The sequence below is a fragment of the Hippopotamus amphibius genome, chromosome 12, assembly GCF_030028045.1.
Source record: "Hippopotamus amphibius kiboko isolate mHipAmp2 chromosome 12, mHipAmp2.hap2, whole genome shotgun sequence".
Taxonomy (NCBI): domain Eukaryota; kingdom Metazoa; phylum Chordata; class Mammalia; order Artiodactyla; family Hippopotamidae; genus Hippopotamus; species Hippopotamus amphibius.
The window spans coordinates 38,265,229-38,279,926 of NC_080197.1; the positions used below are offsets into that span (position 1 = coordinate 38,265,229).

The 14,698-nt window shown below is 56.6% G+C and overlaps 1 protein-coding gene across 3 annotated transcripts in view; it reads left to right on the forward strand.

Moving 5' to 3' along the window:
- Window positions 1-10,231, forward strand: part of SYNDIG1 (synapse differentiation inducing 1) — a 118,227-nt gene extending 107,996 nt beyond the window's left edge. For all 3 annotated transcript variants that reach the window (XM_057702958.1, XM_057702960.1, XM_057702959.1), the window contains exon 4: window positions 9,093-10,231. In XM_057702958.1, coding sequence (XP_057558941.1) covers window positions 9,093-9,251 — 159 coding nt within the window. In that variant the 3' untranslated portion in view covers window positions 9,252-10,231. The remainder of the gene's footprint in view (window positions 1-9,092) is intronic.
- The last annotated feature ends 4,467 nt before the right edge of the window (window positions 10,232-14,698 follow it).

Genomic DNA, 14,698 nt, shown 5'->3' on the forward strand with positions numbered 1-14,698 from the left:
GCTAATGGTGAACGGAAGGGGTTGATATGTTTGCTGCAGGTTCTTTTACCTTTTCTGTGTGTTTGAACGTCTTCCTAATACATTGTTGTATTAAGGGTACGTTTATGGCCACAGAGGCAGAGTTGGGAAGGAGGAAGTGAGGCCAAGAGAGTAAATTGTCCACATGGAGCAGTAAGTCAGGATGTCCTGTGCTGACATTGTCACAACACCCACTAGACAGGTGTTATAACTCTGCTTTAGGGAGGAAAGTAAAATAGGACACTCAGGGAAACAGTGAGTAAGTAGTTCAAGGGCTGAGCGAGTTTAAGCAGGCGTGCCAGCCCCTCCGCCCGCCTCCCCCCAGGATCTCAGGGACGGAGCCCAGGAACACACACCTGCACCTGTCAGGCCTCTCACCAGCCACATCCACGCCCTGCCTTTTAAATAAATGGCTTATGTTAGACAAGTTTAGCTCTGCATAAAATGGACAAAGGCAGTGCAGAGCTGGCAGCTTCCCCGAGCGCAGTCTCCCCACCCCTCATCAACATCTGGCGAGGGGCTCATCTGTCCCAGGCAAAGGCCAGTGTTACTGCACCATCATATTCTCAGTGCTCTGTCCAGGTCCCCTTAGCGGTCGCCTTAGCAGTCAGGCCTCCTCGGGCTCCTCTGCGCTGTGACAACCTCTTAGGCTTCCCTTGTTTCTGATGACTTTGACAGCTATGAGGAGCCCTGGTCGGGTATAGTGTGGGATGCCTCTCTGTCGGGACATGTCTGATGCTTTCCTCCTGCATAGACTGAGGTTATGGGTTTGGGGAGGAGGAGCGTGGAGGTGTAGGTCAGGGCTGCATCCCATCAACATGACCTACTGCTTCGAATGCTGACCTTGGTCACCTGGCCTGGGTCATGTTTGTCAGATTTCCCCATGGCAAGGAGAAACCTTCTTCCCCCTACCCTCTTTCCATCCTCTGTCCTAGGAAGTCACTGCGTAGCCCACTCTCCAAGGATAGGACTTGTGCTTTGCTTCCCTGAGGGCAGAGGACCTACATAGATTATTTGGAATTTGTCTATGTGGGAGATTTGTCTGTTCTTCCTGGTGAACTGATTCATCCAATCATTTACCTATATCAGTATGGACCCTTGGATGTTTATTTTACACTTTGGCTTATAATCCAATACTACCTTATTTATTTTGTCACTTTGCCATTGGGAGTATTTCCTGTGTCCCCCCTGATATGCCCCCATCCTTTTGATCCTTTTCTGTACTATAAGATGCCTCCCCAGGCTCATCTTACATATTTCCTGCCTGAGTCCTAAAATCAGCCACTTCCCCACGGAGTTCTGGTCCCTTTTATTGGAAAATGGTTTTAGAGACCACGATCTGAGCACTGGATGTGCTTGTCTCTACAAGGGTGTCATTGATTCTGGGTCTGCTCAGACACAGAGCTAGGAAATAGGAAATACATGTGTGTATACTCACATGTTATTAGTTCTATATGTAAAAATACCTATCTACGTCTTTATATATAGAACTATTTCTATATGTATAATTATTTTTGTATGTATCCATCTGTGCCTGTATTAAGCTAAACATGAGTTCGTACTGAAGAGTCACTTGGGAAAACCAAGGCAGGCTTCTCTCCAGCGGAGCCCCATGGCCAGCATGGGGGGGAGGCCTAAGCTGCAGGAGGAGGAGCACTGTAGGGGGGGTGGCTCTCAGGAGCCACAAGGTCTAGAGCTCCTCTAACCTCAGCTAGAGGATGGAGACAAGGCCGCCCAGGCATCCGCCCAGGACGGCACAGGGGCCGTTGCTCCTGTTGATGTTTTTGTCGCGTTCCCTACAAAATGACCTTGATGACAGGGGCCCTCAGACTCTGCCACAGGAAGCTCCCCCGGCCCCATGCAGTGACCCAGGCCGAGGCCAGGTGGGGGGGGCCCAGTGCCAGTGCCCAGGGGAGCCCGTGTTCCCGTCAGGTTTCACCCAAGCACAGGGGGTACGTTTGTTTCATAGCTGATCTGTCTGCCATTCAGACATAATTAACAATGTTTCTATTTTTTAATGGCTTAAAATAGAAGAGTTGCTTTTAAAGGGGGAGCAGGGGGACATAAAATGCACCTGGAACTGAACACATGTAAGGAAAGAAATGTGCGCGTGGGTCTGAGTGAGCCCGGACCTGAGAGGCTTTCCCTCCCTACCGCAGAGCCTGTTAAACCATCACCCAGCTGCCTCCTCCTCCAGCGCTGCCCGGGTACCCATCAGCACACAGCGAGGGTAGACAGGAATAAATAAGGGAAATAAGCCTTGCAATAATGCAGAGAAACGTAATCTAGCCCGACAGATATGGTGCTAGAGGGAAAATGAGCTGTAAAGGACCCAGAGTGCTGTAAATTCCCAGAGAGACGGTTGTGGAGGCAGAGAGTGTGTCCGTCACACTCCTCAGATGGGGGGGCCTGGCGCCGGCCTTTGTGTTCTGCCGAGGCCGTCCCAGCTACGCCTGGACCCCACGCTTCACCCAGAGCAGAACCATGTGTCTGTGGACAACGTGGATGTGGACTCATCCGACCTTAGTGATTCTTGTCCCTAAAATAAATGACCGTAAGACAAACAAAGCAGTGGGAATTCCCTGGCAGTCTAGTGGTTAGATCTCAGCACTTTCACTGCCAGAGCCCGGATTCAGTTTCTGGTCAGGCAGCTAAGATCCTGCAAGCCACACAGCTAAAAAAAAAAAGAAGGAAAGAAAAAGCCGGAGTATATTGCTGAGAAAGTCATGTTTTTCCTGAAATTCAAACAACATGGATATTTTGCAGCCAAAAGAAATGAGGACTTTGGTGACAGCTTGCAGGAAACCCAATCCAGGACCGGACCCTGGGAGCATCATCTCCTGGGGGCGGGGGAGGGGGTGGTGGGTGGGCGGTATCCACCAGCAGGAATGGAGTGCAGGACCTCACCACATGTCACTGAGGCCTTGGGCCCAGCATCAGCCCTGAGAGTTTCCATCTTCGAGCAAGGCCGGTGGACCCCAGACCAGGACACCCACTCCCCGCCGCAGGTCCAAAGGTCCCCATCCGGAGCAGATTCCACGGGCCTTCCCTCCTCACAAGGTCACCCCAGCCTCCTGCATTTTTGCCACTGTTTCATTATCTCCACCTGACACGAAGCCACCAAAATAAAGCCACAAGTAAAAAGCACAGAGGCAGGTATGTGTGGCGCAGTTTCCCAGGCGTGGGGAGACCCCCTTTCCCCCAGCACTGACGCCCGCACCGCCCTGCAGGACTTCCACCTCCTTTGGGTTCATCCCGCCCCCTCCCCCTGGGCTTCTTCGCCTCCCCACTCCCTGTGGGACCCTCTGTCCATCTCTCCCGGGTCTGTGCTTCCCACCATGGCGGCCCCTAACGTTTGGCTATTTATGTTTAAATTAATTAAAATTAAATGATGTTAAAACTCACAGTCACACTCGCCACGTCCCAAGTGCTCAGCAGCCACGGGAGGCTCACGGCCACCACGCGGGGCAGCACAGACTTAACACCTCCATCGAGGCAGCGCTTCCCTGCCCGGCTCCCGCCAGCACAGCCCCTGCAGCCCCCGCAGCCCCCGCCACCCTCTAGGCTCCTCTCTCCCCCCTCTCCTGGACCCCTGAGGACAATGGACCTGTCCTCTCCATCATGCAGTCACCACGTCTGGCCCAAACTGGCCACCAAGTCCTTGTGGGCGCCTGGCAGAGCCACCCCAGCAAGGAGCTGTGGTTGTAAACGCTTCCTTCTCAGCTATGCCTGGTTCCCATCCTCCTAATCAGCTCGTAGACTCTGTAAGACCCATGGTTATCAGCCAAGGGCTTCCTGGGTGTGTGGGAATCTTTCTGACCAAAGCGTGCTGCCCTCGGTAGCTGGAGGAAAGGCTGCTGGGCCTTGGTCATTAGTTTACCGAGTGGTGCTGTGCAGAGCCCGTGAACCTGCAGCTGTGATGCTCTGTGGTGAGCCTGGGATGGAGACTCGGGGGCCCCTGGGCCTCTCCTCCGCAGGGGAAAAGATGTGTTAGGGGAGAAAATGGTGCGAATGACAATCAAAAAGACCCAGCAAATGCAGAGGCAGAGAGCCTTGTGGAGAGGAAACCGGCTCTCACTCACTGAATCTCACCTGTATCCATGTTCGTAGGGAATCAGCATCTTCCCTTCTCTCTTACTTTCCTTCTCTGGTTCTGATATCAAGATTTTAATAGTTTCATGAGACAGTTTTCTCTGTTCTGTATGGGTGGTTCCTATTTGTTCGTTTAATTCTTCATAGAAACATTTCTTAAATTATCTTAGGGTGTAAGAGTAAATTTTTTAAACTGTGGTTTCTTCTAGTTACTGACCCTCCCCAAGGACATCCACCAACCTGGCTCCTTTGCCAACAGTGTAGATGACTTTGGCCTGTTTTGTACTTTATGTAATAGATGCCTGTGTCCGGCTTCTCCTGTTCAACATCATGTTCCTGAGATTTATTTCATTACCGTATAGGGTACCATTGTTATTTATCCTTTTACTGTGGTTCAATGTTGGGATGACTTCCAGGTCTGGGCTATGATGGTTGGTATGGCTATGGACATTCTTTTAGGTGTCCTTGGTGCAAAAGTGCATCATTTCTGTTGAGTGTTTGCCAGGGGTGGAACACTTGTATTGTGTGTGTGTGTGTGTGTGTGTGTGTCCAGTTGTAAAAAGTGCTGTGTTTCCTAAGTAGTGACAGGAATTCACACTTTCAACAGGACCAGATGAGAGTGTGGATTTCCACTGTGTCTCTTTTCCCTTTGAGCTGTTTTGGGGTTGGTGCATAGCACTGCTCTTTGTCGATGTACTGAGCAGGGCACGCCTGAGCCATTCCTGGGAAGGAGGGGTGTGTTCTCTCCCCACTCCCAGCCTGCCACCATGGGGTCTGCCGCTTTGGGGTGAGGCATGCCGAGCAGGGACCTATGGGGGTAGAAGAGTCTCACCCGCCTGCATCGTCATGGGGGCCTCATGCCTGCAAGGCATTTGGGGGGTTCTCTGGAGACCCCCACCCCCAGGACACACACACACACACACACACTCTGCGTCCTCGACGGCAGTTTGGCATTTTCCTTGGGGGTCTACTCACCCCGCCATTGGGCTCTGTTGGATGAGATCTAAGACAGCCCGGGCAGCCGGCATCTGGCCCAAGAAGCACCTGCTCCTCCTCCCCCTCCCAACCAGAGGGCCAGCCTGCCCCCCACCCTGACACTGCTGCCCAGCCCACCCCCACCTTCCGGATTCTCCAGACCGAAATGGTCCCCAGCCCTCACGCAGGGGACACACGTCAAGACACCCAGTGTCCCATCAGAGCGGCTCCCACTGGGCCTGACGGGGCAGGCGGCTCCTACACCCCTCGTGAAGAGAACCCGGACTCGCATTCTGGTCCCTCAGGTCCCCTCTCAGCCGCCACCCAGCCGGCACCGGTCCCCTCGGGGGTGGGGGGGGGCTGGGGGCGTCAGAACCTCTAACTCGGTTCCACTCTCTTTTTGGAAATCGGCAAACGTGGCCGTGCAGCCCTGTCGCCATCCTAGGCCATGTCTGTCGTGATGTCAGACCTCTACCTGTTGTAAGTGAGCAAAGGAAGGAAGGAAGTGGTTGAGGGAGGAGTAGGGCCGTGGACCCCCCGAGCCGAGGACCAGACAAACCTCTCAGGTAAGCCGGGCCTCAGGTGGGCGGAAGGGGGTGAGGATGGCCCCAGGTTGGGGCCAGACGGGACGCACCAGAAGCACCAGAAGAAAGGGGGGCCTGGCATCTGTCAGACCAGGGAATGAGCCCACAATGAAACCATCCCCTAAATGGTCCCAATCGCCATTCCGTGGCCACCAAGGGAGGGAAGTATCAGTGGGTAAGTGCAGCCGAGGATGTGAAGTTGACTTCATTCCCCTGCACACTGGTCATTTCTCACCCTAGAAACCTGCACGAAATGAGCTTGAAATGTGTCTGAGCACCTTCCCTCCTTCTGGTGACCGGTTCCTCCGCACGAGGGCTTGACCTGGTGGTCCTCTCAGCCTCAGAGGCTGATGGGGCGGCACTGGGATGGACCTCACGCTGTATCCGGATCACGGCTCTGATGGTCGATTCTGGCCTAAGCACAGTGGTCCCGGCTGTGTGTTCTCTGTTTATATGATTTTTATTTCCTCCATTTAAATAACACCTCACTCAAGGGAGGGAGTCAGGGTTTCCATGAGTTTTAGCACCAATGTTTTACTTTTGCTCTTGAATTTAAAATTGGGTTTCCTACATCGCTTTAAAACCAGGAGGGTGAGGATAGTAATTTAGCTAAAGAACCAGAGTGCGTGTCTGAATGTGGACGGTTCCAGTGGGCAGCACGTGAGCTCAGCGCGTCCTAGGTGGGTTTGGAGGACATTTCCCCGGGTTGGGGAGGTAGCTGCACCCTGTCCCCAGCGAGCAGTGTCTCGGGGGCCCAGGCACTCCTGCCTCCGACCTCCGGCTCTTCGCCCTGAGCTGACACTCTCCGTGCCTGTGACTTGTACTCCAAGCAGTGTCCCTGAGGGTGGACACGGGCTCTCTGGGTCCTTCTGAGCCAGTCCCTGGCGCATGGAAGATGCTGCTAAAAACCAGGTCAGTCACCTGCACTTTCTGTTTTCTGAGCAGAAAAAGACCTCAAAAAAGAAAGGAACAAACTTCACTTGGTGACCTTTGGCCAAAAGGGCAGGGAAGGAAAACCAGAGGTGGGGAGTTTCTCAGCCCGGGGGAAGGGGGCGGCTCACCCGTAGGTTCAAGGGTGCAGATGGGACGGCCGTTTGCAAACAGGGCCTGAAGGGCTGGCCAGGGATACACGCCCTCCCCCTCCCTCTGACCATCTTGGCGGCCCTGGGGTCGGCCTCTGGGGTGACAGAGACCATGTGGAGAGAAAGCTGCCCATGGGGACCCCCTTCAGGACAAGTGCCAGTGGGACACCCATCTGTCACTGCCCCAAGGATGCACCCCCCAGATTCTGCTCTTCCTGGAAGAAGGGGCCGCCCACCGTGTCGCCCTGAGTGTGCACCCTGCTCCAAGAGAGTTTCCTTTCAGCTGTGCAAACGCCGGCCAGCCCCCAGCCATGGCCCCCTTCCGTGCAGGGGCCCCAGGAGCTGGTCCCCAGAGACTGTGAGGCCAGGCACCATCTGGGAGGGGACCCTGGGTGGACCTGAGGGGAACGGGGCCGCACGGAAGGAGCCGGCGGGTCCCAGACAGGGGTTGCTGGGAGCTCCTCGCTGGGCCCACGACACAGCAAGGACATCGAGTGACCACAGCCCAGGCTCCCCCAGGCCCAGGCAGAGCCACCCACCGAGGGGCTCCCAGACACCTGACCCCGGAACCTGGGAGAGGTTAGAGGCTTGCTTTTGGTTGAAGCCGCACGGCTGGGGATGATGTGTGTCAGCAGAGGACGGTGAGCGCTTCTGTCAGGAGAGAGGACAGAGCACCTGGATTCGGTGCCTGCGCCCGCGGGTCAAACCATCCAGGGCGGCCCTCGGGAAGCCCGGATGATGCAGGCATTACAACCACCTCACAGGGGCTCCCAGCCACGGAGGGTCCCGGTGAGTGTGCGGACCCTGGGACAGGCAGCCCTCGGTGTCGGGAGCTCCCTGCAGGGTCCGAGCGCCCGGCCTGGCCTCCCTGTCTGTCTGTCTGTCTGTCTCTGAGTGGCTCCTGCAGCAGAGCCTAGCCCAGGCTGGGGGTGGGGGGGCCACCCTGACGGAGGCTGGCAAGGAGGGGCCTGCAGAGTTTGGGGTGACCTCAGCTGAGATGTAGTTACTGTTGTCCTGGGAGCTTCCCGCTTGGAGTTCCCTTCACTCCAGTTCATCCAAGACCGTCCACAGGGAACCCCCAGGCTCACTTCCAAGCCCAAAAATCAGGGAGGAAGACATAAAAACTGGCCCTCAAGGTCCTGAAGTTAGAGAAAAAGAAGAAGGACATGAGCTGACTGGAGTCCCTTCTCCGCCCGACATCGCGTCGGGTCAGGGGCAGGGTGGCCGAGGACGGAAAGTCGTCTGCGAGTGACCTCTGAGTCTGGGACCTCGGCCTTTCAGTAAACAGCATGCTGCCTGCCATCCTGCCCACAAAATGTGGAAATGCGCTCATCACGCATGGAAACGGGGTCCAGTGAGAGTCCAGCTTCTGGAGGTGTGTCCTGAGGGAGTCAGGACGTCCCACCCGGGGAGTGGGCTCCGCCTTCGTCCTGATGTGGCGCACCCCCCCACGCCTGGGGTCAGCCCTGCTCCGCGCCCCACGATGCTCCAGGGACACGTGCCCTCGCGGCCTGCACCCTCATCTGCCGTCACCCGGGGGGCCCTCCGTGACGTCACAGCTGGATCACACGACGGTCCCCACAGCCCCGTGCCTCCCTTGTTGAGGGGACGAGGAGGAGGGGGCTGGCGGTGGCGGAGGTGGGCTCCGCCACAAAACACCAGATCGGACACAACACCCCAAAACCTCCACGTTCCCATCCGCCTCGTGACCCTGAGGAACGTGAATCGTATTAAACCAACACCTCGTTATGCAATCAAGCGACCAGAAATAGAGGCGCTGGTCTCACCTCGAGTTATTTCCCTGGTGGGTGACTTTTCTGGCCCAGCCACGGCAGGGAGAGGGCATCAGGCACGCAGATCCCCGGGCCACCGGCTGAGAAGCGGGGTCTCGGTATCCACAGTCGACTGAAAGATCTTAGGCTGCGGGCTTCTCTCCAGGTAATGAGAACTACAATTTCCTTCCCCACACCCCCGTACACTGTAAGGATCAGAGGAGGTAAGTGTGAACACACCTTAGAAAACTGTGATTCGTGTATCTCTACGGGGCAGAAAGGGGCCACGGAGCTGTGACGTCCCGCCCTCGCATCTCGGGCCTGAGAACCGGGACCCCCGTGGCTGGTGCTCAGCTGACAACTGCGGGCTTGGGGATCCCTGGAGCTTCGCTTTCTTTCTTTTGAGCTTCGACTGCCTCGCGGGGCAGGGGGAGCAGTGGTGAGCGACAGCCCCAACCCACCCACCACCTTCCCTGCCATCAGCACGCACGGCTCCCCCTCGGCGAGCCCCGTCTCTGTTTTTCTTGCTCATCTTGACCCCCTTCTTCTTCTCCCTCCTCCCTCTGCAGACGAACAAAGCCGTGGCCAAGGGGGACTTTCACCAGGCCAGCACCAGCTCCCGGCGGGCCCTCTTCCTGGCCGTGCTCTCCATCACCATCGGGACCGGCATCTACGTGGGCGTGGCCGTGGCCCTCATCGCCTACCTCTCCAAAAGCAACCACCTATGAGCCTCCCCGGGCGCACAAAGAGCCTGGGCCAGTTGTGTGCGGGTGCAGAGAAGCGGGGCCGGCAAGAGTGGACACCCAGGTAGAGACACACCTGTGTGATGCTGTACAGCGTAAGTCATCGCCAACGACGCCCCACAGCCCTGGGATCTTCCGCCCGTGGATTCCTTTTGTTTCCACCCTTTCATATCGTTTTCACAGCACTGTGTAGAGCATGGGACAGATGGGCACTGCTAACCCTCCCAAATGGAAGCTCCAAAGATCCCGACTCTCGGGGCTGTCCCTGGACGGATTCTGGTGGATGAACGACGGTGCCCGTGCCTGGAATGCTGTAGCGCTAGCGACCGACAAACAGGAACATGTGTTTGTGTCCATGGAATATGGTGCGATGGGCAGAGGGCAGGGGACACGTGCTTTTCTGTCTGCGGCCCCACCTGACTCCTCGGGCACCGCCCCCCAGTCCAAGCATCTTCCCCGCAGGAAGGAGGTAGGCTGCGCAGCTGCTGGCAGGACCCCCGGCTGTCACGGGTCTTCAGACGGGTCCAGCCCTGAGAATGCAAAGCCAGAATAGTCCCCAGGCCCCAAGCGTCCCTCTCTCCACGCTGTCCCCGGCCTAGGAACACCGGGCCTCCTCTGGGATGTGTCCGAACTCCGCAGCCACCACGCAGCAATATGCAATCCTGGGGCCTCGTTGATCTGGGCCCTCCCCAGACTCCTCCCAGAAGAACCCAGGTTTGCGCCAGGAACTCCAGGCCAAGGAGCCACGGATGCCCCCTCAGTGTAAGGACGCGGGGAGAGGCTTCTACCCGCCTGCGCTGACACGCACCTTGGTGTTGACAGTGACACTAGTGATCTTACAGAGGACACGAACCTTCTCTGTCGACTAAATGAATAGCTATTTTCTTGTCATTTTTTTAAGCGCAACTATTGCTTCATGCTGCTTCGTTATCAGATGAATGCTGAGAAATACATAATCACAGACATTTTAATACCATTTCATCGTTGTTTCACGAGTGTTCATTATTTAACAAAAATCATCTTTTAGCTTTTTGGCTTAAGACTTTTCTTTCTGCTTAATATCAACCCTTGGGTTTCACTGATACTTTTTCCTTGTTGTTAAAGTAGCTGCAGCGCCCCCAGCAGTCAGCGGCTGAAGCAGTTGCAGGGTGTCCTGAGGTGAGAATCACAGCATCCGCAGCTGCTGACGTTCCCACTTGAACACGTTAGTAATTACTGTTCTCATCCTAATACCCCCAGTGGACACAGAGTCCATCTCTCTAGGGCAGTAGTTCCACCCACGGCACATACAACATCCCTGCTGCCTGGGCCCTGGGGCCAGAAATTGAATGTGATGGATCAGGGGTGCAGCCTGGTGATACCAAAGTGCAGCGGAAATTAAGAACCACTGTCCTAGAATAAGGACTTAGGTTTGACCCCTCACCTGCCTCTCTCTTCCTTGATTTTAAACACTTAATATCATGAAAGTTATTTGCACTGCCTTCCTGGGTCAAATCCAAGATGCATCAGGCATTTGCATCTAATGGATGTGCCAAAAACATGCTCTAAACAGGAGCACAGAAGATGCCCAGACATCTTCTGTGATGAGTCAGTGTAACCTGCTGAGAGAGGATGGATTTGGAACCAAACTGACCCAGGTTTTAGCTGTGTGATCCTGGGCGGGTGGGTTCACGTCTCTGGATCTCATCTCTAGGGGAGGGTGACAAGTGAGGCCACCTGCTGGGACTGCCGGTGAGCGCGGGGCGGAGGCCAGGCCTGGCCGCCAGTGTACAGAGATGGCTGGTCGCAGTCACTTGGGCCTGAGGTCTGCCCCGGCTTGTTGATGCCCTCCCATCTTTTCAGCCCATTCTCTCGGTTTCTTCATCATGAGCCATTGTGTGAAATGGTCTTCTTTGTATTTGTCCCAAAATATCCATTTTTAGTTCAAGAGGTGCCCAAAGTTGCCTGTCTTTGGATGTATGTCCTGTCCCCTGTCTCCTCTGCCACCATCAGGAGCAGAGCCAGCCCCTCTGGGCTCCCGCTAGACCCCCTTCCCACATCCTCCAGCCTCCCCCTACTCTCGTGGCCCCTCCAGGACCAGCACCATGACCACAGGCGGTGCCTTGTGGCCACGAGTGTGCAGGGGTCAGGGCCCAGCCTGTCCTAGGGCAACTGACCTGCCATGCGCGGCCCCGCAGCTCGCTTGACAGGTGGACACAGCGCGGCCCAGCCCTGCCACCGTCTCGGCCTTGTGGGAAGGGGTGGTTCTGGCAGGGGCTGCTACCCATGCAGCATCTTCTAAGGGTGTCGGGGCCACCGTGCACCTCCTTAGACCCTGGCTGTCCCACTGTCACTGCAGCCGCCACAGACAAGGTACCACCTGGGCAGGCCCTACCCCAGGCATTGGGTCCAGCTTTCCCACAAAGTCCCAAGAGCCCCGGTGGGTGGGAGTCAGAGCAGAGGGTCAGAGAAGGTAAGGCGCCCGGCCCCACCTAAGTGGCAGCTGGAGAGCGAGGGCTGACCCAGCCCGGCTCTCCCTCCAGGCCACAGGGAACCCACTCCCTTGGCCCCACCTCGGGCACAGCCTCTGCCCCACCTCGCCAGCTCTTCACATTCTCTTCAAAACACTTTCTGCAGCGCAGACCCAGTGTCTGTAATTTCCCCACAGTCGTGCTCCCCAGAAACAGCAAAGTCAGCTGCCACCCAGGCAGTCAGACCCTAACCCGTCACCCCCTCTTACAGCACGTGGCCTCAGCCGTGGCTTACAAAGCGAGGAATCGCATCCGGGCCAGATGTTAGTGGCTCAGGACTCTTAGGGACCCAAAAGGACTTTGGTTTATGTTCACGGCTCATCTTTCCCAGTGGGTGGTGGGTCGAGCAGGGAAGGGGCGGAGGCCTGTGGTGATCTCCATGGAAGTGTCGTCTCGGCAAAGGTGGGTGTCCCACTCCTCTGCACAGCGTGGGCCCACCCACATCCTTGCAGAGGCCACAGCCTGCCGGTCTCCTGCTTCCCTGAGGCCCCTCTCTGCCCCTGCTTCCCTGGGCATCCTGCTTCACCAGGTGTTCACCCCCCACCAGGTGTCTCCCACCTCACCAAGCGTCCGCACCTCACCAGGAGTCCTCACCAGGTGTCCTCACCTTACCAGATGTCCCCCAAGTGTCCCCGCTTGCCCAGCTATTCCAAATCGCCCCAGGGAACTACCCTGGGTCCCCCAAAAGCCGGGGCAGGGCGTCCCTCACCCCTGCCAGTCACCCTGTGCCTCTCCAGATGCTAGAGGCCACCTCTCATTTGGGGCAGCATCTGGGTTTAAAATCATCCATGAGCTGCCTTCCAATTGGCCAACAGCGGCTGCCACTTCCGGTCATGAATGCCCCGTGGTCACTGGGCTGAGCTGCCTTCCCAGGGCCCCTGAGTCTTCATAAAGCCTCCCAGGGGCCCCTGTGAACTGGCTTCAGCACCAGCCCTGAGGACAATTTTATGTTGTCTCCTCAAAGTCCACCTGCCTTTGTTGCCACAGGTGTTGACATCTGTTGACCCAATTTGCCAATAAACCATGACGTGTAGATTCAGACCCTGAGCGGAGGCCAACCTCTTGGAAAAGCAGCTGTCTTGTCTTTAACCAACTAGAGGTCACGCTCTTGTCTGTGCTCTGCTGTCGATGACCTTGGGAGCGTCAGGTGGAGCCGGAAGTGGTGTGAGGCTGTGGCTGTGATGTCCCCCCCTTGACCTCTTGAAAGCCCCTCCCTGGTCTTCAGGGTAAGCTGAGCTTCCCCGGGGGAGGGTGGGGGGGAGGGGTGGGGAAGGGGGCAGGGATGCTCACCTGAAGATTAGGCTCCTGGTACTAAAGCAAAGGTGGACGCCAAACCCGCAGACACCTGGGGCGTGCAGAAGGCGGGGCCCCCGCCAGACAAGCATGCAACTCAAGTGATGACTCTGTCATCTCACTGACCCACGGGAAGGGGTCAGAGCTCCACGTGGGTGAGGGTGGACGGGGTGTTTAAGGCACTGCGGGAATGACAGGTGGGGCCCACTGCACTCGGAACAGGCTGCAGGGTCAATGACAAGGGCAAGTAGAGTTTCCCACACAGTAGGGAATGGTGACCCCCCAGGAGTGGGGCTCCCTGTGGGTCTTCGTAGCAGAGAGGGCATTTTGAATGAGTCACAGGGCAGGGAAGACCCTCGGGGTCTAAAGATTTGCCCAAATCTGCCAGATGGAGAAGACAGCCTGGCAGGATCAGGAAGGGTGGTTGGGGTGACAGGGTCAGAATGTGGGGGCCTCCAGGGAGAAGCCCCGGGTGGACACACCCCAGGGGTGGGGGGGGCCCCGGCTCTCCCGGGGGAGCTGCGCATGGTCTGAAACAGCTCAGGCTTCCCACCTCCACCGAGCCCAGCAGCAGTGTCGGGACTGCTCTGGCCTTTGGCCACCGTTCCTCTTTGCCTCTGCACCAGGCCCTGCAGTGCAGGCACCACTGCATCCGAGCCCCAGACACCAAGATGACTGTCCCTTTAGCTGAGCACTGCCCAGCGTCCTCGTCGCCCAGAGGTACACTTCCCTCCAGCAACCATCGAGCTGGGGCCACGCTTACGCGCTGGAGAGATAGGTTCACGCATCTGAATTCAGCCTCCGCCAGGCACTCAACTGACCAGCAGAGATTGATGGAATTCAAGGTGCTCTGTAGAGGCCAGTTAAGTGCCAGGGAGGGTATCCACTGCCCCTGTGGCCTCTAGGGGACTGGGCTTGGGTTTTCACTGGAATCAGGTCATTTGGGGCCAGTTTGAAGATGATAGGTAGGTAGATAGACAGACAGATAGAGATGGATGATGGATAAAATACCTGCACATCTCAGGGGTGGGGAGTGTCTCATGAAATCCCAGCACGACACTCAGCTGTTCATTCCCTCAGCGCTTTGCTTGTAACACCTCAGGTCACGAAAGTCCAGCTTGTGACTCAGCTGAAGAATAAACAGTGACTTGGGCTGCTGTCTGTCCACACCTGAGAATCCATATTTGGACTCAAACTATTTGCCTGCGGGACAAGCTGGGGAAGAGCAGGCGTCTTCTCAGTCGCCTAATGTAACGTCTCTGTTCCCTGGATGTGGCCGCAGCACGTTTTGTAAGAGGCGCGTTTTCTGTTGGCCTTGGTGAGCGGAGTATTCGTGGCAAGTGGATGGAGCTCTCGCCGCGGCACTGAGTTGCGTGACAGGCTGTGAAACCTCCCAGCTCAGCCCCGTTTGTTCTCCCCAGAAGGCCTGTGAATGAGGAGCAAGAAACGGCCAGTGTCCAGCGACAGTGTCTGATTTAGAAACAGATTCAGGCCCTTCAGTCTCCCCCACCCCTCACTTTGGCCCATATTGGAGAAATGTGGGGCCCCACGGACGGCACTCCCCATCCCCAGATAGAAACCCAGCTGTGCCAGTTCCCAAACCAACCCTCCGTCTGGCATGCTGTGGGC